The following is a 26,876-nucleotide window of genomic DNA, read 5'->3' as shown; positions in this document are numbered from 1 at the left end:
GAACCCGCTGAGTTGTGACTGTGACATAATGCTGACATAAACACCTTAGCTATGATATTTTAGTCCATCAATCTGTGGGAATTTTCAAACATTTGCCCCAAACTCTACAGATATTATACATGTTATCCACGGGTGAAACTAAAAAGTCCCAACAACACGTCTTTCTGAAGGTCACACACTCTCACAGTCATGGTAACATCAGTGTGTTTCCACTCCAAACATACTGTAGCTGTTTAAGTGCGTGGAGGTCAGACACACTGCGCAGAAACACATACAGAAACACAGCGAAACTGGAGTGTGTACGTGGCAGCTGGGCAGAGGGGCTGCAGTTGGGGGAGGGGGTAAAAACAGAGATGGGGGGAAAGCAAGGGAAAAGAAGCTGACTGTAAGACCGCAGGACATGAGGAGAGCAAGTGAGAAAAAGTGACCACAATAAATAAGGTGCAAGAGTGAGAGAGATATAAATTGAACATATAAACTAACGATATGAAGAGAGAAAGGGAAAGAAAGAAAAAGAGATCATGTGACCAGAGTGAATGTGAGAGAAAGAACGGAGGGAAGAAAGAAAGAAAAGCAAGAGCGATGGGGACTGCTGTACCTGAGTGTGAATGGAAATGCAGCAGATGGTGCATGTCATCTCATCACACACAAATCATCTTTACACCGCAAAAACACAAAACCAGAAGATTTCTAAGCTTTCCTGAACTGAATTTAGACCATGATTTTTTTCCTTTTTACATAGACAAACCTTGGTTGTTTGTTTAAAGATTATTCATAGCAGCTTGCTTTTAAAAATCCAATATTGACCATAGAGAAATATAGCAAACAGACACAGAGTCTGCAAAACTTTACAAAGCATAGAAATATCTGACAAATCTAGGTATATCATTCCATAAAGCCAGACTTCCTTCAGTATCAAAATCAGTCAAATATGAGGAAGCTGAAGTAAATTATGCAAAGCAACCCTGGGTATACACCTCATATACTCCAAGTCTGATATAAATCATCTAAATTTATAAAACACACCCACCAGCACTGATTTTAACATACAAGGTATTTCTAAGGCTACAAATATTAATCTACAGCTTACTTCTACAAGTGGCACCTGACTGGTTCTCAGTGTAAATTCTTACATAACACTACAGGTACAAGAGCATTTTACATATTGTAGAGAGAAAAACTGAAGCTTGAAGAGACAGACCAGTGAAAAAATCAATTGTCATTTTCACTTTGCCTTTAACACAAAGGTTAGTTAAGACATGTTTGGCGTCCAGGTTCGTTTGCTAATCCACTGAAGCCTGTAAATATGCATGTGAACCACTGGCCCTTAAATCATCACACAATATCAAAGTGCATTGGATTGTTAAGTTATCACTGACATACCATTATCTATAAAAAACTGTCATAATATGTACAAAATCCATGTTTTCTTCATTTGATCCCAAAGAGTATGACCCAAAGTTAAGTCTTTTTCTCCCACAATTTTGTAATTTAAATGTAAACATCTCAAAATGTTTTATGCAAATGTCATAGGACTAAATCAATACATTTTTTTCAATTCTGTTGATTTTGACTTTGCTTGAAGGAAATCAATATATCTGAAGGAAAACAGGCCAGCTGTGTTTAATAAACTAGTTTACTCATTGGAGTGCATTAAAAAAACATGTCAAATACTGGTCACATAAAGAGATAACATAAACAATTAAAGCTGAGCTTGTTTCTATTAATTGTGTTAGCATAACTGTCTTTTAATGTACACAGCAGCTTTTTTTCCTGGGGACCTTTGCCATTGGGAATGAAAACAACACACTAAGCCGACAAGACCCAACAGGTACAGCAGACTTACACTGATCAGCCTCAAATTTAAAATTACCTCCTTGTTTCTACATTCAGTGCCCATTCTTTCAGCTTCACTTACCTGTGCGTTTTAGCTCTACAATCACAAAGTGTAGTCCATCTGTTGCTCTGCAAACCTTTTTAGACCCTTTTGATCTTGTTCTTCAGTAGTCAGGACCCCATAGAACGAACACATAGCGGGTATTAACTGGGTGGTGATCATTCTCTAACACTCAAGTGATGGTGGTGTGTCAGTGTGTGGAGTCCACCACTGACACAGAGGTGTTTAAAAACTCAAGATGCACAGATGTGGTTGATCCACTTGTACTAACGCAACACACCAAGTCAGTGTCACTGCAGTGCTGAGAATGATCCCCCACCTGAATAAAACCTGCTCCGTTTGTCCTGAGCACTGAAGAACAGGGTGAAACTGGCAAACAACGTATGCAGAGCAACAGACTTCAGCTTGTATTTGCAAAACTACAAAAGGTCACCTTTATGGTAAATCGAGCTAATAGACAATGAGTGCTGAAACTAGTTGGTCGTTTTAATGTTTTGTATGAGGCATATATTACACAATAAAAAGAAAACAACAAAAGAATTAAATTGTTCTTATGCGGCAGAAGAAAATATTGTTGTTGTGTTAAACTAAGACCATGAGAATGTAAACTCCATGACCTTAGCAGTCTGTATGTTGCTTCCTGCATGGCTATACTTCTTTAACATTCTGCTCAGTATCAAATAGCTTTTGGCAAGACTGTGCTCAGGCATCTCAGAGCTACCTACATGCCTTAATATCAAATGTAAATCACTGAGGTCTTCAGACAGAGCTTTTTAAACAATTGTGTTGAGAGATGTTTGCCTGTGTGTATTGCATTCTCCCACAAAACCAAGTAACAAAAACAAAAAGACGACGGAAGGAAATATACACTGCTATGAGAGGTGAATATTGAACTGTGGTATGTGAAAGTGAAGTTTTCCAGTAATGGGAAGTCTTTTTGTTTTTTTTTGTTTTTTAAATCACATTTTTGATAAGTTAAACATTTTGAGGGGAAAAAATCATCTATGAACACAAAATATAATTCTACTATTCACTAGACCCATTTTAACAGATTGTGCTTGCGCTGGAAATTTAACTTAAATATTGTTACAATTTGACCACACATTATTTATTATAATGTCCGATTTACTGAACAAATACCAAGACCACGTTCACACCTGGCATTAATATGCATCTCGGGTGATCCTATCTCCAATGACTGCTATATAGTATAGCCGTTCACACCTCCCATTTACACACATTTCTCACATAATTTCTGTTGGGGGAGAAACTGTGGGAGAACACAAGTTTTTTTTACTCTGCAAGTTTTTGTCCTAAAAACATAATAAATGGATCTACTTAAAGGATCTACTTTTCATATGTATTGTTGCTTTTGGAGACTCATCGAGACGCACTGGCATTCACACCACAAGAATATTGTGATCACATACATCTCCAACCACTGAATGTCTGAGTGATCAGATTACAATGTGTCTTTGAGACGCACTATATTCTGTTCACACCTGTACTTTGTGCTGGTCAACGATGATCAAATCACCCAGGACACATTGACACTAGTCGTGAACAGGGCCTAAAACAGGTTTAAATATACATATACATTATAAATATACATATGCATTATAAATATACATACTTTAAATTTTTATGCCATGTATTTTTTAGTATTATTATGTAAAACATTTTGCATTCTCAATCCTCACCTTTGGAACTTCAAACACACTCTCTTTGAAATTCCCTCATCCAGAACACCTGGTTCAATCCATTAACTATTTAATAAGCTTATCATGTGTTTCCTCAGATGTCTTCAAACCACTGCCTTTTTGAGCCTCAATATCCTGTCCTGTTCCTGTCCATATGCATTTCTGCAGACCTACAGCACACTCAGTCAAAAGTTTATATAAATTATAATAATTCATCTGTTGTTAATGACACTGGATGTTACACTGTTATAAACAGAAACAAAAACAGAGACCAGTAACAGAAGCTATCTGACATTTGTCTATACTTATAATGAATAAATGCCACAAAACATACTGCAGTGTCAAAAACAACACAAGCAAATGTATTTGAACAAAGTTTGAAGACTAACGATTATTAATAATATTAATTATTAATAATCATTTTAACTGGTCTGATATAAATATCATTAGCTGTTAGCTACATCAGCACAAAACTAAAGAAGCAAACTTCGAATACCAAACATCAATAAATGGTAATAGAGAAAAACTGTGCAAATTTCATAATTAACATAATTGTTTAGGTAAGGAATAATCAGCTCAGTTTTCCATATACTGTAATAGCCATGCCCATCTCAAGTGTGTTGAAGGCCATGAGAGGCTCTGTCTGTGAGATGCTGGGTGACCTGGGCTTTTGTTGGTTGGCGGTGGGAAGCACCGCCTCAGTCTCACACACTGACACACACTCTGATACACATTCTGAATGCTAAGCAGCACTGCTATTGTGTGGAGCAGAGCAGCAGCAGCCATGGGCTTCCTATCACTATGGCAACAAGCAGCACCACCCCCCCACACGCATATGCATGCATGCGCGCGTGCACACACACACACACACACACACACACACACACACACACACACACACACACACACACAAAAGCCCTGTGCTCAGCATCATCAACAGAAACACATGGTCCCACACAAAAGAAAAAAAAGATAGGTTAAACAAAATAAAAAATAAAAAATAAAAAAATAAAAGTAAGAAAGTGGGCAGGGGAAAGGCTGGCCTTTCTATCTAAAGTCAATGTGATTTTGGCCATTTATTTTCTTACAGGCCAGGGCAGCAAAAATTTAAATGGCTCTATTTAAGAACTTACCTGTGCTGCAGCAAGATATATAGTATATCCTTTGGGCTCTACAGCACCAACATATCTAACACATCCACACACATATAAACATATACACATTCACACAAATCTTGATCTCTGAATACAAAAATCATACAAAATTTTAAAATATGTGCACTGTCACAAACGTATTGTGCGTTTCTGATATTACTTTTAAAATATATAATGAAAAAAGATTCATGAAATATAATTTACTACAGCAAAGTAAATTATAAATGACAGAACAGCTGCAATTTTTTACAGCACATAAACCTCCACTTCACTGAAGCGCTGATCCTTTAGCCTCCAAACCAAGCTCAATAAAACAGCATTACTTATGAGGTCCAAACATGACTGTCCCAGAATGTAGGGAGAGTGCCACTTATATTGCTCAATTACTTGGCTCTCTGTAATCAAAATACTGCTTGGTCATTCAAGCCATCTGAGGACACATTTTCAAAGTAATGGTCTGGCCTAAAACCAAATATACACCACTTTTCCCTTGACTCAAGATGCAGTCGATCAACCAAGACATGTTTGGCACTCTTAAGCTTTGCACAGAATTTATGAGGCTAATGTGCCTTAAAAGTAACAGAAGCTTACACCCCACCAATTATCATTCAGTAAATTGCAAGCCACAATCATCACACATGCAGCCAACACCTATATATAACCCTTTCTATAAAATGGACTAAAATATTCAGTCTTCTGAATGGAGGCTTGTACCATTTTTAACTATTTTGTGTACTTATAACAAACTATCACTTATAGGAAACGTCTACGATTGTGGGGAGAAACAGTTCTAAGCTATGTGTCTTAAGGTGAAACGGTGTGTTTGAGGGAAAACAATGACTGTTGTCTGCATGTGGCTGAATTTTACCACAGAAACTCGTTTGTAATTCGAGTTGTTTAGTTTTGTGGCACTTTCTGTAATGCAGTTAGCCGTCTCCCGAGTTTGGGATCACACCTTAAGTGATCCAAAACAGAAAACATACATCGATATTACCCAACTGTAGAGCAAGAATAGAGAAATTTCCTCATCTTGGTTCATGTGTTTAGAGCTCTCTCTGTTGTCTAAACCAAAAAAAAAAAAAAAAAAAAAAAAAAAACCTCTAGATGTCTCTGCCATGGGTAGAGAGAGAGAGGAAGCATAGCATATCAGACCAAGACAGGATTTTTTTTACTGTTCATTTACAGACATTAGGGCTTCGTAAACACATCAGACCAGTTTCCAGCACAGACTGGAGAGCAGCAAATGGTGAGGAAACGTTATGAATTTTATAAAAGGTGTTTTTTATTACACCAGTATGCGTCGCCTTTAAAGAAGTTCTCTTTTCTAGCTTATTTGCCTTTTTACACACCAGAGTTTGGGTTATTGTGGGTTTTCAAGATTCACTTATACACGTATTGCTCCATTTCACACCTACATTTTCATCATACATATGATTTATGACAATATTTTACTATAAAAATGTGCAATCAGAACTGCTAGCAAAAACCATGAATTCGCAGATTAATAATCATTATAATACTATGTCACACTAAATGCAACGGAACACTGAATTTATTATTTTATTAGAAAGAAAACAGTTGGCCAGGTTTCCTTTGGTTTTTAACATGATAAACAATACATAGAACTGATTTTGGTTAATACTGGTTATACTACTTACCACCCTTTACAATGAATATACTGTATTATTAATATTTTTTATATTAATAATACAGTATATTAATATAACTCTCATAAATGCACAACCCACATTTACTGGGGGCAAATGGTCAGTAATTTTCATAAAAGTTACCAAATAGTGCACAATAACTTTAGGTCTCTAATGTTGATTCATATAACCAGATATTTCATTCACGATGTGTCCATACCTATGAAGCCGCTCTTTGCTGTAACTGGTAGGAAAAAAACAAATTACATTTCTATTTTGTCTAGTTAAAATCGCTGCTCCTACAAGCTACAAAACTTTGCTTCATTTATTCAATAATAATACTGCAATGAGCTTGCACAGCTGACTTAACGTATCATTTTATTACTAAGCCCTTCATGAAGTTAAATGAGTAGAACTTTGCAGTTTTTGCATAATGCAAATATTAAGACAAACACAGCCATTCAGAGCCGTTTGACGTGTAATGATTCACTGCAGAGAAACTTACTAAACTATTTTCTTTACAATGGTGATGACATGATGGCCAGGTGCTGCAATTACAAAAAAGGATATTTATTTTCTGCTTATTTTTGTTTGCACTTTAATTCTACCTCTACCTTCTTCTACCTTCTAATATGCTCTTAATGCAAATATTCTGTATTTACTGTTTGTTGTTTTTTTGTCTATTGTTTTTATCACTGCTGTACATAACTCTAGTACTATAATGACAATAATGTTGAATTAAACTGAATTTATTCATTCATTCACACTGGGTGCAAGCCAGGAACACACCCTGGAGGGGGCACCAGTCTTTCGCAGGGCTACACTCACTCACACCTGCAGACAATTTTAAATTTGCCAATCCACCTACCAACGTGTGTTTTTGGACCGTGGGACACGCAAACCTCCTCACGGACCCTAGAGTGGGACACGAACCCACAACCCAAGGACCCTGGAGCTGTGTGACAGCGACACTACACTGCCCTTAAACTGAATTTATTCAATAACAAAATGTCACATGACTACACATTCCTAGGATAAGCTGTAAATATAGCTATACTTATGCAAGCCAGTGCTTGACTACTTCAGCCAGTCATCATCTTTATAGCCTTCCGTTCCCAAGCAAAGCTGAAGCAAGTAATCTGCATTTTTCTGCCCTCGAATACCTGGCAAAGGTGTGTGAAACTGAATCTGAATACAAACATAGACTGGCTGGGGGTCCCTAAGGACAGAGGAACAAAACCCTTTGTGCCACAGCAGTATTTCCAGAATACAAATGCTGTAAATAATGGTAGGTATAGTGCAATGGGCAACACCAGTGCCTACTGCATAGGAGGATAGGGTTCTATTCTCAGCTAAGGCAAGAACACAAGGCAAGGCAGAGGCATTTCATGCCCCACAATATGACACTTTGCATTGAGCATGGTCATATTAGGGTCATGTGCAGCTGCTCAAGAACATTAAATTTCACTTTATATTTTTTGTATGAAGCCTGGACATGCTGCATATGTAAAAGTTAACATCTGTGACCACAGCTGCTGCACCTTTAATTAGCTTAGTATATACATCAGAAGTGATGTATATGAACATTTTGGACATAGTGTGCCCTACAATGCTGCTGATTATGCATATAAATGTCCAAAAAGCTGTACACTGGAACTTAATACACATTGCCAAGAAGTATAATATTACTTGATACTTCTATGTCAATCAAATACCAGCTTGAATTACTGGCCAAATCTAAACATATGTCTGATCATTATGAATCTAATAATTTCACATTTCTCTAGAGTTTTTCCATTTTTACATATTTCAAACAGGTGTTAGAGTGGGGACTCCACACCTGGCTGAAAAGTAGATAAAAGCATAGAACACTGATTCATCTCTACAAGCTCTGAAGTCAAGAGGCATCTGCAGCAAACCAGCAAAGTACCAAAACTAAAATAAATATAATATTTAAATCACACCCATCTTCATAAACGCTAGAAAGTTTCTTTAGCCAATAAAACCTGTCAACCATGATTTTTCATTGCAATACCTGAAGTAGCCGATTTGCATTTTACTTCTCGATTAGATGGCACAGATGCGTTCAATTGAAAATAAACAAAAATGTGTCTCCATGGACTCAAACAAAACCCTTAGTACTAGAGCAGATTTTCTAGAATATATTCTTGTAATCAGCCTGCACTTACAGAGGCAAACAAAATTTATGAAAACAATTAAGTATACTGTTTACATTTTTCTTAATAAATGTGCAAGTTCCTTTAGACAAACAATAAAATTGGTTTGCAGACCCTAAATGAGCCAGCTGATAGGGTCACTCGTTTAAAACAGGTGAACAGAAACTGGTACAAACTCTGAACTGTATGTCAAGGCCTGTGTGTGATTTTAAAAATGCTGTTTAACTAATGAAGAGGAACGAATGGAGAACATTTTTGACTGCTCCTTTATAAATGTAACCATTCAAAAATGGCCTTACGCCATTTCACAGGTTCTCTGCAGAATATCTGAACATTCTGGACTCATACACAAAGCTATCATTTGTAGGTTTAAGGAAACAAAGCATGCAATAAAGTAATCAAACATTTTCTTTTTAACAATAAATGTTGCAATCTGATAACACTGATTACAACACCAGAGGCTTGGTAGCTGTGACTGTTAGCATAGCTCTGGTGCTGTGATTGTAGGGTGTTTCTATGTCCTTCTGTATGTAAATGTGACTGTTCAACCAAACCATAATTTTACTTCAGCACAGAAAAAAAGTAAAACAGCTTTTTGTGGAAAATCATTCTTGCCATTTAGAGGTTTAAAATGGCTTTGTCCTTCAGTTTCTAGCCTGTTCTTTAAAGTATTGCTTGTAAGTCATTCTCAAAATACTGATTTAGCATCCCAAATAACCCTGCAATTGATTAAGCGGCGAAAAAATGATGATGAAGACAACTTTGTTTTGAGTTACAATTCTCAACCAAATACAAGATACTATTTCATTATTTTCATATAATAAAGTAACTTAAGTTAAATAAATACTAAAATATGAATATAAAAAGAATGTTTCTTTTCATAAAAATTATTTATATGATACACTATATTTATTTTCAATTGTTATTAGAATTTGTCAGTATTTAAAAACACTAGCCCAGCATTCAGAGAAAACAAGTTTTTTTCCCCATCCTAATGTCTCCACAACAAAACGTTTTCGTCATCATGGGGACATCCCCACAAGGAGCTAATTACACACCCTCAAACACTGCTTTATTCCAAGTTGTGTGTGCTATCACACAGCGTCTCTGTCTGTGTAAATAGTGTTTTTTTCCCCTGTCTGTTTGTGTTTGAAGAATTCTTTTCAAAGGTTCTTATAGCATGGGGATGTCTGGTACCCACCAAGCGTCAAATACAAACACGGGCTATTGTGAGGAATTCCATACTTCTATATTACTGTAGGCAATTTATATCTAAACTGAAACCCTAACACTTACTCGGTACCCAAGAGTCAAAGACATCTTAGAACTTCTTTCTAAAAACAGAAAACAGCATTTTCAAGTGTGAACCGGCAAAAAGGTAATCTGTCCTTAATCACATGATGACCTATCATTGTGTGGACATTTGTCCCCACAAGAATAGCAATACAAGTACACACCTACAAACGCTATCATCTTCATGGACAGCTGGTTCCCATAAAGAGCTAAACGAACACACTCACAGTTTTATCTGTCTCTGTGCTGTGTATATTGTGCCTTTTGGTGAAAACGACATTTTTAGCAATAGCCACATTCTCCACAATATAACCATCGATCGCACTGAGAATACATGCTACGCACAAAGGGTCAAGCACACACACAAAACAAAAACAGTGCTTTATCCCGGTTTGTATCTGAGCCGAGAATACTGCGCATTTTGCCTTGTAAGACATTAGGTACCCACAAAGCCTCATTTGTAAGCACACATACACACACACACGTACACAAACAGAGCTTTATCCTGGTTGCCCCATCCTCCAGCCAATGGCCGCGGGAGCTCGTTTATCCTGTGGCCGGTGTAAAAGGATACTGATGCGGCGGCGGCGCTGATGGCGGCTGCGGGGCGGTCGCGGCTCCGGGAGGCAGTGAAACCGGCGGCATACTCGGCCTTAGTTGACCGGCCGGCGGCGGCCCTACTGCAGCCGCGCTCACCGCACCGACCGCCACCCCTCCGGGGGGTTTCGGCACCACTTTGGGCGGTAAACTCATATCAAAACAAATAAAAAAAATAACAAGTGAATCCAACGGCGCGGCTAAACGGTGACGCCTATCTTGTCATACACACATAGGCAGACGGCTCCTTCCTTCAGCTCGACGTTAACGTTGACGTTTTGGGTGTAAAAAACGAAAAGCCATTTTTGGGGCGAAGTTGTGTTTTCAGTGTTTTCTCCAGGCTGTAGGTGCTGCTGTTTGTTCTTCATGGGGACGGTTCTCCGCCCTGCACCTCGTTATCAATCCGGATCACCTCCACACTCGCGCTAAACACTCATTTTCCTCCTTTTGGAACGTGATTTATCATTTAAGGTCGCTCAACATGGCGTTTTGCGGGCCGCCTTAACCCAAGAGTCCGGCAATACGGGACAGTTCGGAAATCCTCGGCCAAGCTTCGGAAACGCTCGGCCTTTTTTCTTTTCTTTTTTTTAACCTCGGGCTAACGAAAACATACGAAGATAATTCCGAATATGTCTAAACTAAATGTTCGTACATATATTAATTTTCTGATATAATTATATTATCAGCTTTAGAAAACAAACCCGGTCGATATTTCCGCAGAAAATACGTGACACTGCGGTTTCGTTTTCAAAATAAAACGTAGCATTAGCTTTGTGAATGGGAGTGGTCTAACTGTTAACCTCGGAAAGAACAGTACAATGAGTGATTTTAAAAAGCGTTATGAACACATTTTTCAAATCTGTATATAATAAAGCAACAGACGTCAAATATTGCCAAATTTAGATTGTATGAAACATTTGTTTTATGAACAAAATGGACATATTAGAGTCTTTTGTGATTTAATATTCCAAATGACGCGCACATAGTGACATCTAGCGGTGAGAGTGTGTAGGTTACGCAAGGAAAAGCAGTGGAAGCCAATGTAGAATTCCTTTCAAAATATTATTTAGATAATGTTCAAAAGGCTAACAAAAATATGTACATAATAACCAATAACTGTTTATCTAACAGGCAGCCGATGAACTGAAGCAAAATCACAATTGTCTTCTCATTATATATTTTGATAATATAGTATGACCCCAGTGAGTTAAAAAAAAACAATGGCAGGATTTCAAGAAACCCTACTGTAATTTCCTTCATAAAACAGTGTTATTTCCAATAATTACACATTGCTGAAAAATCACTCAATTGACCCCTTACAGCTGGTATTATCTCCATAGAAAAACACTGCTTATAAAACAGCTAACTCTGGAGTATGTGCACATAAGGTCATCAGGCCAAATACTAAGTGTTAAAGAGGGGGCTACAAAGCTTCCTAGCATTCAGCTGTGGAGCTGTTTTCTCTGAAGTGGTGGTGCCCCATCCAGTACAACTAAGATGAGTGGTATTGGTGTTTGTGATCTATAAATTATAATTTAAAATCAGTACATGATTTCTCAAGTGCTCATGAAGTTAAATGCAGTCAAATCCTCACAAATTTTCTGGAAGAGTAGAGGTTTCTACTATGGTGCATTTGGACATACTTTCTAATACCCTTCATTTCAGAAGAAATGTTGGATGAGCAGATGTCCACACATTTGGGTATGTCTTAAAGTTTCTATTGTACTGGTGTACTGTAGAGTTAGTATATACAATGACATTTCCACTGTTAACAGCTCATTTCCTCATTTTATTGAGCAGTTGCTCCTAATATCATGATTTTGATTAAGCCTTAATGAGCATCTCTCGATGAGGAACCAAGTGATTAGACCCTGAACTGGATAAGCGGGTTACAGACAATGAATGAATGAACAGCCTTTTCTATTCAGAGAAGGGTTTACACTTGATATTGACACATTTCCGAGAGGACTTGATTTTATTTAGATAACAGAGCCTTAGTGAGGTCAGAGAGTGATATTGTTTGATTAGTTCTGGATAACAAACACTACTAGATCTCATCTCAAATGTGCCTCATCATTCTAGAGAACAAATATTCCCTTCTCCATAACATAATGCAGAAGGGCTCAGGATTTTATACCCTTCTAGCTGATGCATGCCATTGAGCATGGTGTCCTTTGTGTTTGCTCTGCTTTTATATAGGGTGTCCATATTTTCCTGAATATCTGACAGAAGAATTGTGCTGTTCATTCTGTACACAAGTCATTTAATTAGCATTATTTTAATAGTAATGACTGAAAACTCTTTTGCTTCAGAATCTAGATGGTAATTAGTTTTATGCTTTCATTTCTCATACATGGAATTATTTCCAATTTTCCCATTGTTTTTATTGGAAATTAAGTAAATAAGAGCCAAGAGACTTTGAAAAAAATATATCAAGCATGCAATTATTAAAAATATCTAAATTTTTATTGCAAAATATAATATATTATTGCTGCAAATATTGAGAAAAGCAGCTACACACATTTAGGACCAAGTCCATTGATCCTGGTTTAAAAACTCATTTTTTGTTACCTCAAATTTCTATATTTATTTTTAGAAAGGTAGTTTACAGGATACATTCAGTCCTAAATCAAATGTCAATTCCTACACAAAGATTCTTTATGAATACACTGAGAATAAAACCTAATGTATATCCTATACAAAAACAGCACATTCATACGCACAGGTCTTTCACTATTGCACAGAGCATGCACAGGCATTTTATAGCAGAAAGTGGTCCATCACAAACATTTTACCAGTATACAGAAAATACATCTTTTCAGTGTCCTAGTATAACAAAGCAAGATTGATAACAATAGACTTGTGAAATAGTCTGCATCATGACCATATAAGGAACTATGTGTATAAGCTTTTTTTCCTCTGTGAGGCACAGTGCTATACAAAATGAATGCAGACATATTATATACCAACATCAGCCTCACAAGCTGTAGCCTAATATCTCCAAAGTAATTTAACTACGCCAACGGACAAAGCTTGCTGGTTTTTGTAGGGTATTTTACTAAATTTGTTGTCGATGTTATTAAGACAGTGCAGTGTTCAGCATTGTTACCTAAACGAGCAGAGGATCCAGTGAGGTTTGGAAGAAACAATGCATGTACAACAATACATACAATCTCTGGAGCACTTTTAATTACAACAGAGAATGATAGCAGCAGTTGTGGAGATCAGTGTAGACCCAAAATCCCTAAAACTTTGGGGGATGAATATAGAATGACAAAATCATGAAAAACATTGCAGTATATTGTCATGATGCAGTAGTAATAAGGATCACATTGATTAATTAACACATGCTTTGATTTACAAAGCATAGTTTTGCCTGTTGTCAAGAAATCATCATCTTAAGAACTGACCTGGGCGTCATTAAACTTACAATCTCATACAATATTAACAGACAGTATAAAAATACATTTTAGAGGTTTTCTTCTGACTGTGAAATGCTTTAAATACCCCCCCAGTTAAAAGGGCAGGTGTGGTATTGTTTATGACAAATACGCTGTCAATTCCTGGGGTGAACATTTCTGCTTTGAAATTGCAGCCATTTGCTATTGGTGTGAGTTCATGTTGAGATGTTTGGCAAAAAGTCCTATTTACACTATTTCCATCAAAAGCATAACGTGAAATCAAGAAGAAAATAAATATTATTTCTTCTTAAAAATACAAACACATAACAGATACATATGTATATTTACAAATCCTGATTAGCATCTGATAACTGGTCTTTCTCCCATATCCATCAGCTTGTCATCCAGTGTTTCAAAAGTTCTTTCTGCTTTCACATTTCCACAAGGCACATTTGACTGTAATTCCTATTCGGAATTAAAGAGAAAAGTAATAAAGATAATAATAAATGAGATTCCTCCAACCTCTGCAGTCCATATAAGGCAACCTGAGAATAGAACATTGGGCAGGACAATTTCCTCCACTGCCCATCTGACGACATCTGGGTCATTAAGGGGTCACAGGTGGGCGTTCTGGAATCACCACAGTTCACACTTGCGCTTAGGGTTCATTGGTGAATTGGACTTGCAGTGAAAGTGTTTTGAGAAATCCTGGGAGTTAGATATTGTGCCGATAACCCTGAAACGTGAAGGACTGTGGGGGTCTGTAATCACACCCTCATGAGAGCTTTCAGGGGTCCGGACTGAACACCACACCTTTAACAAAAGTGGGACATAAACAAACAGAAATGTTTACACAAAACAACACTAAAAATATTTTTGTGATTCACTGAAATGAAAGTGAAATTGACGGCACTGCTCACCTGAAAAAACACAACAAAATCCAGAAGCTTAGTGCTTTATTACAACTTTCGTTTATGTTTTTGGTTATATCTGGTGTGTTTTTACAGTGGAATCAAAACAGCAATGTTCTTGGTTGTTGAAATTCTTGATGATTCACATAAACAGCGATTATAAGTTAAATTGTAATGTTCCTGGCAGAAATAGAGGAATATTTCTACAGGCGTTTAATCATCTGTTTCTGGACTTTCTATTTTAATTTTTTTTTTTGACAGGTTAGATATCCTGTTAAGCTTTGTTATTCCTTCAGGTTTTGTCATCCCCTCAGGTTTTATTATCTCCTCAGGTATTGTTATCCCCTCAGGGAAGTGAGAGGTATTTCACTTCCTGGCATTTGTTGTATTATCCCCTCCAGATTTGTTATCCCACGAAGGGAAAGGAGGTCAGTAGTGAAGAAATTTAAGGTTTTATGTTTTTATTTCATTTTATTGTTTTACTATTTAAATATATGTGTACTTTCCTTGTATTGTTGCTGTAAAGCAATTTGAATGGCTATTGTATTCTAAAGTAGTTCTATAAATAAACCAAAAAGAGCCATTTTTACCATTTTCAGATGAAAATAAATGGTATCCCTTAGGGACTTCACTAGTTAAATTTACATTGACACAAACTAGGATTAATTAGACACTTAGATGAGCTGCATAACCCCACACCCACAATTTACAGTCTTCTTAACACTTAACATACATGTCTTAAACGCAAGGAATTTTAACTTAACAGTATCTCTTAATATGATATTGGTCATGTTAGACTGTATTCTTAGTGCAGCTCTGCATCGTTCATGGAATCATGCAATGACGCAAAGGCAATGTAGTGGTAAAAATGCGCCTGTGCCAACTATTTTGGAGTGTGTTGAAAGCATCCACTGCTAATCATTGGTAATCAGGAACAAAACCTCAAAAACTGGAAACATTTTCTTTGTGTTTAGTCAGCTGAATAAAGCTTCAAGGCTATTAACAAATCACAGAAACAAACCTGAGCAAATCCAACAAAAAAGAGTTGGTGGTTGGTCATGCCCAGAGCTGGCAAAGTGGCTTCTTCTCCATTCTTCTGGATCCAATTCACATAGGCCTGAAGATCAAAACAAAAACCATATTGTACTTTCAAGGTGTAATTGCCCATTTTCTCAAATGATTCTTCTTCACATTATATGGCTTACAGAGGTTTCTGTACGAAATTTTAAACATGGCTGACCCTGCTTATACACTAGCTTACCCGTATACATTTTCATTTTCTGTAACAATACAACACAATAATAAATAGTAATAAAATGTTTCACATTATTATTACACATTATTCTTTCATTGTCTGTAACCGCTTATCCAATTTAGGGTCACAGTGAGTCCAGAGCCTACACCAAGTCCTTCACATGGCGACACACACTCACACATTCACTCACACACACAGACACTTTAGAGTCGCCAATCCTCCTACCAATCCTGTTTTTGGACCGTGGGAGGAAACCCATGCAGACATGGGGAGAACACACCAAACTCCTCACAGACAATCACCAGGAGCAGGACTTGAACCCACAACCTCCAGGTCCCTGGAACTGTGTGACTGCGCCACTATCTGCTGTGCCACCGTGCCGCACATTATAAATTGTAATAAATTTAAAGCAAATGATTAAATTATTATTGAAGTAAAATACATCCTTCAGCTGAGGCATGCTAATTATTATCAGGTCATGAAAACTACAGTTAATGAATTCCCCTTTTTTAATGTTTCTATTACAAGTTTCTATTACAAGTATATTTATAGACTGATCATGAACCCTTTAAACCACCCTTCACTTGTCATTCTTTAAACACTTTTAATCAGTGTATTAAGCTTTCCATTATTCTGTCTTTTTTAATATCAATTACATTGAAATAGACTGAATCAAAAGGCCTATACTACCACTAGCTTTGTTGTTTCTGCTGTGAGATGTTTTCCAATAGCAACCATACTCTCTAAGTCCATAACCTCTGACTTTTTGGCAGATGGAAAGTATGTGAGTGCGGCCAGAGGGCCACCTGTCACTTTTTAAAGGATTTACAGCAAGGGAAATGACCCCTGATTTTCCGCTCCAGACAGATCTAGGGTGCTGAATGGGAGGAATATGAGGATCGTAACGCCTTTGAGTCCCCCTCTGCGTTGTTATGGAGAATAAACACTGACCAGTTTTATGTTTAACTCTTTGTCACAGTTATTGCTGATGATAACCATAACAAGTTGTTTATACTTTACAGCTTAATTGTTTTGTGGTTTTACATTGAAACAAAGGGCAGACATGTTTGATTGTTGCTAAAGGCGTTAGAAATATTAACTATTTAAATTGGATTTTTCTTCTATTTCTGTATACATTACATTCCAGACCTTCATGTCCCCAAGAGAATCATCACTTTTTTTTTTACTGAATATAGTGTTGCACTGTATGTGCGCACAGCGTATGTGTTACTAGTTTATATTGTTCCATTTAAATTTCAAATATAAATGATATGATCTGACTTGTGCACCCTTTCACATTGCAATAATAAAGTAAATATTTTTGTAGCCCTATTGTTGAAACAGTATGTTAGTAAAATGCAAATGTATTTCTTTATGTAGCTGTTTATAAAATATTTAACACTTTATTTTTAATCATTCAATATTTGTTTAATATGGAATGACATTATTAACTCTAGATGTCTAAAGGTTAAATTGCAGATGATAAAACACAAATGGGGGTGGCACGGTGGAACCTGGGGGTTGTGGGTTCAAGTCCTGCTCTGGGTAACTGTCTGTGTGGAGTTTGGTGTGTTCTCCCTGTGTCCGCGTGGGTTTCCTCCAGGTGCTTTGGTTTCCTCCCACAGTCCAAAAACACACGTTGGTAGGTGGATTGGCAGCTCAAAAGTGTCCGTAGCTGTGAGTGAATGTGTGTGTTGCCCTGTGAAGGACTGGCGTTCATGCCTTGTGCCCAATGATTCCAGGTAGGCTCTGGACCCACCACAACCCTAAACCGGATAAGCGGTTACAGAGAATGAATGAATGAAAAACACAAATGGTAATAATTAATTTCAGCGAAGTATAGTGCCCAATTTGACTGCCCAATTAATTTGAGGTAAAATATCTATGTAAAATTTGCCCAATTCCCACAAATAGCTTTGTTTGCAAGGTCATTAACAACACACAGCATGGCCATGTCTACTGGCATGCTTTGTTATTTCATTAGTGTTAGGTGGATAGGAACAAGACGATTATTACAGAGGAGGCCAAACATAGAAGATTATTATGGCCTACGTAGTTATATCAGTCAGACTCTAATCTTATCACTGCTCACCCCAGAACATCCCACATACGGCCTCTGATAACAAATACCAAATGATGTGCTAAAATATTAATATTATTAAGTTAAAAATAATTGTATTACCACAGGTTGGCACAAACCTTGTAAGCAGCTTTGAGGCCACCATTGTCAGCTATATTTTCTCCCAATGTGTGTTTGCCATTGAGTGGTTCATTGTTGATGTGGTAGTTGCTGTACTGCTCCACCATACACTGAGTCTGTCGTTTAAAGGCTTCAACCGAGGAGTTTTTCCACCAGGAGCGTAGATTTCCATCTTTATCATACTCCCTTCCTGCTCACACAGAATAACATAAGGGTGGTAAATGTATTCAGAAGTCTGAAATAACTTTAAGTTTATGTGTTTATAATAACTGTTTATCACATTCAAACTGTGCTACACATCTGCAGCAACCCATTGTATTATTATATTATATTGTATTATGTTCATTCGTTGAGGATACAGATGTTTGGTTCTGCATGAACAGCTTATAAAATCTCCATAGAAATCTCTGCCATAAAATAAACTCTCTGGAAACAGCTGTACATGTGCTTGCCCACTGCTCTTCACCAGATATCATCTTAGTGATTATCCATTCTCTGCCCAGCACTGACAATAACATGAAGTATCAGACACAGTGGTGTCTTAGGGGTCTTTACCTACTATGTCAGTGTGATAGCTACTCTGAGAATCTACTATCCAAAAGTGTTCAGCTAAGGAGACATGTGGTCACTAACTATTAATAAAAGGCAATTTGTGAGGATGTATAACACAATTTGTGCAATAGATGGACTAAAGCATCTAACTGTTCACCAGCAAGAAAAAGCTACAAGGCAGAGGTTGCTAATAAAGTGGACATACCATTTACAGATCTATATTTAGGTAAATATATAGGCCCCGTCAAGCTGCGGTTTAACCTGTTAATTTTAATAAACACAATAATTCATTACTGGAATAAATTGATTCCGAATTAGTTACCTTGATCATCAAATGCATGAGTCAATTCATGTCCCATAACAACGCCAATGCCTCCAAAATTCAGGGCTCTAGAAGAGAACAGACAAAACATCTGGTGAAAATGCTTTAATATCTCAAGGTACATTTACATTAGATAAGGACACTTATCTGTGTACTATAATACATTTACTTTATCCCAGCTGTAAAGAGGTGAGGTGTGTGTTTAAAGGGGAAGACGTGCAGCTGTTTATTGACTTACTTTGGCCAGGCATGGCTGTAGAAAGGAGCTTGGAGGATGCCTGCAGGAAGCACCATCTCATTCTTGGTGGGGTTGTAATAGGCATTGACTGTAGGGGGTGTCATACTCCATCTGTGAGAGAGAAGACAGGGAAATGTACTCCTTACCTTTCACCCTATGCATGTTACAAAGCATGTGCTGCATGTAAAATGTGTGCTGAATGTATGTGTTTGTGTGTGAGCGCCCATGTCCCTTTCTTACTGATCTCTGTTGGGAGCTTTCCTCAGCTGGTCTGCAGTCACTCGGCCAGAGAAATTGTAGTAGTGCATAACATTCTGGAAGTACAGGTCGGACACCACCTCAAACTGAGAGAATACAACAGAAAAAAACAAAACAAATTATAATAAATTGCTTATTATAATAAATGGAGCTCTATCATGGCACAACACTGTGGGTTATTATTTTGCACTTACATCATTGAACACTTTGTCCAGTTCCTTGGGGTCCATGATAAATTTTGGGTAGCCAATCATGTTGTAGATTGCATCTGCCTGGAAGAAAGTATCAACCACAGTTATTTTAACAGCAGGTGGCAGTCAGTACAAGGTCCTTCCAATAAACAAATTTGAGAAGTGCAAACATCTAGTCAAACATAATAATGGGTAATGAAATGTGGTAACTTTCCACTGCAAACATTATGCAATGAGTTTGAGTTTTACTCCATTTTAATAGACATTGAATATGACTTATCATTGTAAGTATTATTGTTATTAAAGCTATTTCTATTATTATTGGTACAGATCTAGCCATGCTCTGTCCCAAAATGCACTGATTTGTGATTTGTAGTGACTGTTGTTTGTAGAAATACAAATGGGAGTCTTAACTGTGGAGGTCTCATCTATTGGCTTCTGTATTACTACCAGAAGTGCTTACAATAATGGTTTTATTTCGCTTATGTTGCCAAGACAGATTTACCTATTCAAATAGTGCAAAACCAAGCACTATCAAGGACAATTTTTAGGGGTCAAAGGCCATTCACAACCTACCAGTGCCAATAACACATCAACAAAATAACTCTGAAATACAAATAATGGCAAATCACCATTTAGATTTGTATTAGACTAATGCTGCCACTGGACTGTGGATTTATTACAGTCTGTGTGCAGGTCTGCCACGGTCCCAAAGCATACAAAAGGTCGTTCCGCATTTGTACCCAAAGATACATGTCCTTTACCTTCTCTTTTGCTGCTTTTTTGGTTTCATCATCCATCCATCCCACATACTTCAAACTTTCTTCAAATGCCCTTTTAATCTCAGATACCATATCTTCAGCCTGACACACAAGAGGGAGATGTGAGTTCATACAGGAGAGAAAACTTCAGAGAAAAGGGAAACAGTGTCAGAAAAAAAGAGAAAAATCCAAGAAGAATAAGGAGAACAAGTAGAGCAAAGAAAAGACAGGGAACCACATTAAGAAAAAATGAGTGAAAACGTCAAGGAATCTAAGAAAAGAAAGTGAACTACTGGCAAGTGGTGCAAAAGTTTAAGCATTGACCCTATGATCAGGAGAGCATTCCTATTTACTGTGATAAGGCTGCCAGTCCCATAGAGCACATTTGGCCTCACTCTCCCTGAGTAGGTAGGATGACTTTCCTTCTTCCCACTCAGCACAGTGCTGGCCAACGTGGCTGTTTGTCAGCTAACAAAACAGAACTGGGCTTTTAGTGTTCTCCTCCACAGGTTTGGAGCTATCCAGTGGCATGTGGCTGACTACACATGTTTCAGAAAAAAATATAACCTTCACGAGGGGTGGATGTGGCATAGACAACTGCTTTAACAAAGAGTAAGATCTATAAGGAAAGGGAGAGAAAATCACTGAAAAGAGAAAATCAAAGAGGTAGACTGCAGAGAAAACGGAATAGGACGAGGATTTCGGGAAGCAAAAACAAAGAAGTGAGGGAAAAACTTACAAAGGATTTGCTGTCCTCGGCAAAGGTTTCTTTGACGAACATAGTCCCAAGAGCGAAGCCCAGAGCACTGTCTGTATCACTAACACACAGCTTCCAGCGAGTAGTACAGCTCTAAAACACACACACACACACACACACACACACACACACGCTACTTAATGAATGCTGAAACAAACCCGTTCAACTAACCCATGCCTATGAATTGAAATCATGTTCATTAATGATATTAGCAATATTCTTTAATCTCTCCACATGCAACTTTTTAATTTGTTGTATGGTCTACTAATTGTTGCATAAAAGCCATAAAACACATTTAATGTCCTGAAAAGCTTGAGTACACATGTGCTGCACAAAAGAGTTTAATATATTGTCACTTTCCAATTAAATAAAAACGTATCTCCCAAAAGAGTAACTTTATAGAAAGTTTTTCCCCCCTTAACTTTCAGTGGAAGCAATGGAATTACTCAGTGGTCACAGACATTGAAAGACATTGTGTATGTGCTCATGTGAGTGTGCCTGAGATCTTGTCATGTGGAATTCATCCATATGTATATTACAGACATAAACACAATAAAAACAGTAGGAGCTGAAACTGAACAACAGCCAAGAATTGAAGCAGAATTTTTTTGTATGAACCTCTAAGTATCACATCTTCTCTCTGCTTTCCTACTTCTCCTCACACTCACCACATACACATACACAAACACACAGACACACACCCCAAAGGTTGTTATTTCAGTGTGACCCTAGAGGAAAATGAGGCCAGAACAGGATCTCCTTCTGATAACAGACACCAAACTCCAGCAAGTCTTTTCCATGTTCACACACTCCCTTTCGCTCATAAATGAAGTCCACAGATGTCAACATTCAGTTATACCCTCTAAAGAAGGGGCTACTGTACAGTGTTGATGGTAAAGCATCATTGGGCGTCTAGAAAAGCGCGATAAGTGTAAATATGAAATATTAGTAAACAACAGGGGCTAAAAACAGGAGTGGTGAGATCCCCCTGCTGTAGCTCACACTGTAGTTGCTTGCATTAAAGTTTGAGTATAACGGTAAAAATGTAGTATTTTAAAAACTTGCTCAATCACTTACGAAGATTTACATTTTCAGTTTTAATCATACACATTTCTATCCAAACATAGCCACATTGGCTCAGCTTATGGTCCTCTTCTAAAACGCATGGTAATTGCTTTTAAAAATGGATTAATAGCCAAATAGCTAAGTTAAGCTAGCTAGACAGGCTAATAAGCCTAATTATTGGCCTAATTAATGTTAAGACTACACAAGTAAGTGCTCTAGCATGAAGTCACTGAAAGGAATTGAATGATGAGATGTACTCCCTTTTACTTGGCATTTGTACTTTTTTCTTGAGCTACATCTATAAAGTCAAAGGCTGAGAGATGAATGCAAAAAAAAATTAAATAAATAAATAAATAACAACAATATTAGAGCAGAGTGTTCTTCAAATGGAATACAATGTCATGAGAGAGAGAGAGCGAGAGAATGAGTCAGTCTCTGATATCTGCTAAGCCTGCGTTGATATTTATTTCCCTGATTTTTAATCTCTCACCTTCTTGGTGCCATACATAACTTCAAGGAAACGTTGCTCTGCGTCCTGGAACCTCTGGTCAAGGATGGACACCATCTTTCTCACCACCTTCATCATCATGTAGTTATTTAGGGTGCTGCATTAGGAAAGGTCAGTAAAGGAATTTATAAACATAATTCTGAGAGTCGGACATAATGTTGTCTTAGAAGTTATTGTGAAGACCAAATCAGATCATTTTCCTGTTGGGCTTTTTTTAAGGTAAAAATGGGCTAGTTTAGATTCAAAATAGCCTTAAACTGTATGTAAATGTAGCCCATGTAACTTACCAGATAAATATAATGTACTTAATTGCATAAAGGATAGCAGTAAAAGAATAACTATAGTTAACGAAGAGTTGAACAACATTGAATAATGAATATTAATATTCACACATTAAAGTGGAATAATATTACTCTAAGGTCTAAAGGTGTTTAGTATGTTTTGAGGTGAAAGCCAAATGTTCCAATCCAGAATCATTCACAATCATTGAAGCATTTACTTATGCAACTTATACATTTCATATGAGATAATTTACCTGATAATAGAAACATTATTATTTTTTTCATAATGGCTGCAAAAACAAAGTAAATATTTATAAAATTGCAAACTCTGGATCATATCTCCACCAGCATTATTAAATTTGATTTTCTCTGCAGTACACTATCATCAGGCTTTATGGTGACTTTATTTACATCGCAAAACAAAAGAAATACATTCCTATTGAGCTTTTTTTTTGGCAGGTGTTTGATTTTACCTTTTGTTGGTGTTGGTAATGAGACTAGAAACTTTCTGCAGGTATTCTTTAGCATATACCACAACAGGCTCAGAGTCATTAAGAGCAACAGGTGCAAAAACATCTCTGAGAAACGGCATCCAGTCAACAGCAGGAGCCAATGTCTATGGGGTAAACAAAGAGACACACACAACAATGCTGATTTGTACAAAATCTTAAACAGATTTGCGTACGTGCTATGGATATCAAAAAACCTTAAGATCATCTAAAAAAGAGCAGGAGTACATTGTATATTAAAAACAGAAAAGCAGCCATCTTGAAATCTGTATTTTACTGATACTTTGGTCAGTTTTAAGTATGATATGATTTACGCATGCAATTGGCAAAAATTAATGTGTTGAGATGTAAACGTTTAATTTAGATACAAATAGTTTGTAGTGATTTGGGTAAATATGACTACAACCTAAAAAAAAAAAGCCTGATACAATATTTACATTTATAGTGTCAGAATAATAAAGGGCCTCTATAGGTACATTAGATGTTCATCACGATAAAAACATTGAAAACACCTTAACTGTACTATAATGGACTTATGGTCTTAGAACTGTACACCTAAAATGTATTTTTCCCCCAGTGGATTGGTGAATGGTGTAAATTTGTACTGTAAAAATTATGATTTTAAAAGTCATGTGATGAAGTCAAGTCTAATGAATTTTTAATGTAGCACTTACTGGAGGTGTGATGTCAGTGTTGGTTTAATAATGGCACACAGTCCATCAATGGAAAGCAATTGAAAAATGCTTAAAAAGGTTTTGTTAAAGTACGAACCTTTGCCCATTTGATTTCTTGTTCAAGTTCTTAAACCATACATACACCAAAAGCTAAAAACGCTAAGCTAATAAACTACAGAACACTTCTGGGTTCTTTTTATCTCCCACAAAATCACCTGAATGAAGACCTGAAATCCTGAAAGCATGGGGAGTCAATGCATACTTAAAAAAATATATCTCTGCAATGGAATATGGCACAATTATGGTGCTCACTGAGCATGCGCGCACACACACACACACACACACACACACACACACACACACACACACAAAGATTCCAACCCAGTGAGATCTTAGTATCTTTTCTGAGAATAAATAAATCATTGAAATAAATCATGGTTTTAACTCACTGCTAATTCTTTGGCCTGAAGCTTGTGATAGATCTGCTCCTCATCTCTGCGCTCCTCTTGAGGAACAGTGATGTTGGCCAGAGTTGTCTCAAAATCCACAATTTCCTGCATCATTGCACGGGACCTTTGCTCTGAGCCTCCCAGAAGCACCCCCAGCTCTACCAGGAAGTCCACATAGGCTTTCAGATACTGCAGGCATAACATTTTGGAATGATGTAACACAGGATAAAAAAACAAAAACTTTGACAAAAAGTTAAGGGTTGAATATTTTTGTTACGTTTGTGGTATATTGTTTCAGTTCAATGACTGAAAAAGTATGCCATATTTTATTGTACATTATACAATACAACACAACTAATTATACAAACAACTACACAGTTTTGTTATATAAATATCATTTTTAAAGTTTTCAAACTGTGAAAATAACTTCCAAACTGAAGAATGTATTCAAGATATAAAATGTATATTTAATTGGTTAGGTCTGATTGTATTTTCACTGAATTCCTAGCAGCATTCTGTACCTTATGTTTAATAATGTAATTATTACAATATAGCTTTAACAAAAAACAGAACTGTATACATCACACATGCCCCAATTTGCAAAACAGAGGCATGGCAAATACAAACAGGGAAATGGAAATCAATTTCAAACAGAAGCTGTTTTTCTGGTATAGCAAAGTGATTCCTTCCTTTTATTAAAGGAAACAACAAGCTTATAATTTTAGACTTGTTTACATAGCATTCTTTAAATCCTTAATATAACAAATACATATAATGACATTTTCATTTGGCACATAGATGTTCTACTTCTCTTTAAACTGTCTAACATTAAACTAATTAAACATCCCCTTCCAAACACATTTCCAAAACTTTTTAGACACCTCTTGTAAGGAGAGATTATACCTAATATATGGTGTTATATCTTACCCACTGCTGAAGCAATTACTTAAATGTGCTCTCACACTGTATATGTATTTTCTAATAAAAAAGCACACAAAGCTAAATGTACTAGTCTAAGGTCACAATGCCCTTGGATTAAAAGGAAATAAAGACCCCAGCATTTAACTGCATTTTCTGGAATACATTTAGGATGAATTAGAGTGGAGTCTGTGATTCAGAATAAATGACCCAACATCAGTACTTGACCTCTCTAATATCTACCAGACTCAAAAGTCCTCAAAGCAATGTTTCATAATCTAGTGTGCAGCCTTCTTACAAGAAAAAAAAAACAACCTCTTTATAAGACGAATTAGGAGAGCGAGTGTCAACAAACTTCTTATGAAAGTGGCACTGACTCCAATTTCACCAGTTTGACTGTGGGAATTTGCATCTAAACTGACTTAATAAACTGACTCAAAATGACTTAATATTTTTTCCACTTTTTCTTCTACATACCTTCTCATTGGCCGTATTGTTGAGATAATATTCTCGTGATGGTAAGCCCAGGCCAGACTGATCCACCTGAAGGAAAATAACCAGGAAAGTTTTGACCAGTCTTTAACCTGCAGTCCCTCTACTACTGGATGTAAGCCAGAGCTCATAACAAATGTAATGATAACCAGCCACAGAAACTTGAATGCATGAAAACAATATGACATATAAACTCATGATCTGAAACCTAAACTGGTAAAATCAATATTACTGCTTCCATGATATTTAATATTTCAGCTCCCAGAGATGATAATAAAGAACATTCAAAGGCTGTAGTATCTTGCACCTGGATAATGTTGCTGCTGGAGTTTTTGGAGTCTGTGCTGACAAACACTGTGAAGAAAGGTGATGTCCGAAACTGGGCAGAAACGATGCGCAAAACCTCCTGGAAGTTATCTTTATCCCAGGGGCCATTCAAAGCCCAGCCTCCAGTCTGAGGGAAAATAGTAGATTATTATAAAGCTGTACCGTATAAATTTACACAAACTTTTGGCAGACCACGCTGAAGGTCTATTGTACTGAGAGAGAATGATGGTAATATAAAGTATTATTAACACAAGCAATCAACACATACTGCAACATAATATATACAGCCTGATGAACAATGTTTTAATATTGTTTGTAACAATTGTTAAAATCATATTTATAT

At 36.9% G+C, this 26,876-nt stretch overlaps 2 protein-coding genes across 5 annotated transcripts in view; both read right to left on the bottom strand.

The window, feature by feature from the left end:
* Positions 1-11,080, bottom strand: part of eif4g3a (eukaryotic translation initiation factor 4 gamma, 3a) — a 58,382-nt gene extending 47,302 nt beyond the window's left edge. For all 3 annotated transcript variants that reach the window (XM_066671082.1, XM_066671084.1, XM_066671083.1), the window contains exon 1: positions 10,442-11,080. In XM_066671082.1, coding sequence (XP_066527179.1) covers positions 10,442-10,620 — 179 coding nt within the window. In that variant the 5' untranslated portion in view covers positions 10,621-11,080. The remainder of the gene's footprint in view (positions 1-10,441) is intronic.
* Positions 11,081-12,939: 1,859 nt separating this feature from the next.
* The window catches only part of ece1 (endothelin converting enzyme 1), a 40,346-nt gene continuing 26,409 nt past the window's right edge, over positions 12,940-26,876 (bottom strand). For both annotated transcript variants that reach the window (XM_066672250.1, XM_066672249.1), the window contains 14 exons: positions 26,514-26,660; positions 26,192-26,257; positions 24,797-24,985; positions 23,638-23,780; positions 22,866-22,980; positions 21,293-21,403; positions 20,557-20,655; positions 19,796-19,873; positions 19,584-19,687; positions 19,344-19,454; positions 19,106-19,173; positions 18,231-18,421; positions 15,798-15,893; positions 12,940-14,678 (listed from right to left, as the gene is read on the bottom strand). In XM_066672250.1, coding sequence (XP_066528347.1) covers positions 14,502-14,678; positions 15,798-15,893; positions 18,231-18,421; positions 19,106-19,173; positions 19,344-19,454; positions 19,584-19,687; positions 19,796-19,873; positions 20,557-20,655; positions 21,293-21,403; positions 22,866-22,980; positions 23,638-23,780; positions 24,797-24,985; positions 26,192-26,257; positions 26,514-26,660 — 1,695 coding nt within the window. In that variant the 3' untranslated portion in view covers positions 12,940-14,501. The remainder of the gene's footprint in view (positions 14,679-15,797; positions 15,894-18,230; positions 18,422-19,105; positions 19,174-19,343; positions 19,455-19,583; positions 19,688-19,795; positions 19,874-20,556; positions 20,656-21,292; positions 21,404-22,865; positions 22,981-23,637; positions 23,781-24,796; positions 24,986-26,191; positions 26,258-26,513; positions 26,661-26,876) is intronic.

The sequence above is a fragment of the Hoplias malabaricus genome, chromosome 5 (genome assembly GCF_029633855.1).
Source record: "Hoplias malabaricus isolate fHopMal1 chromosome 5, fHopMal1.hap1, whole genome shotgun sequence".
Lineage (NCBI taxonomy): Eukaryota > Metazoa > Chordata > Actinopteri > Characiformes > Erythrinidae > Hoplias > Hoplias malabaricus.
Note: the sequence above shows the minus strand (reverse complement) of the source record. Positions and strands in the feature narration are given on the sequence as shown.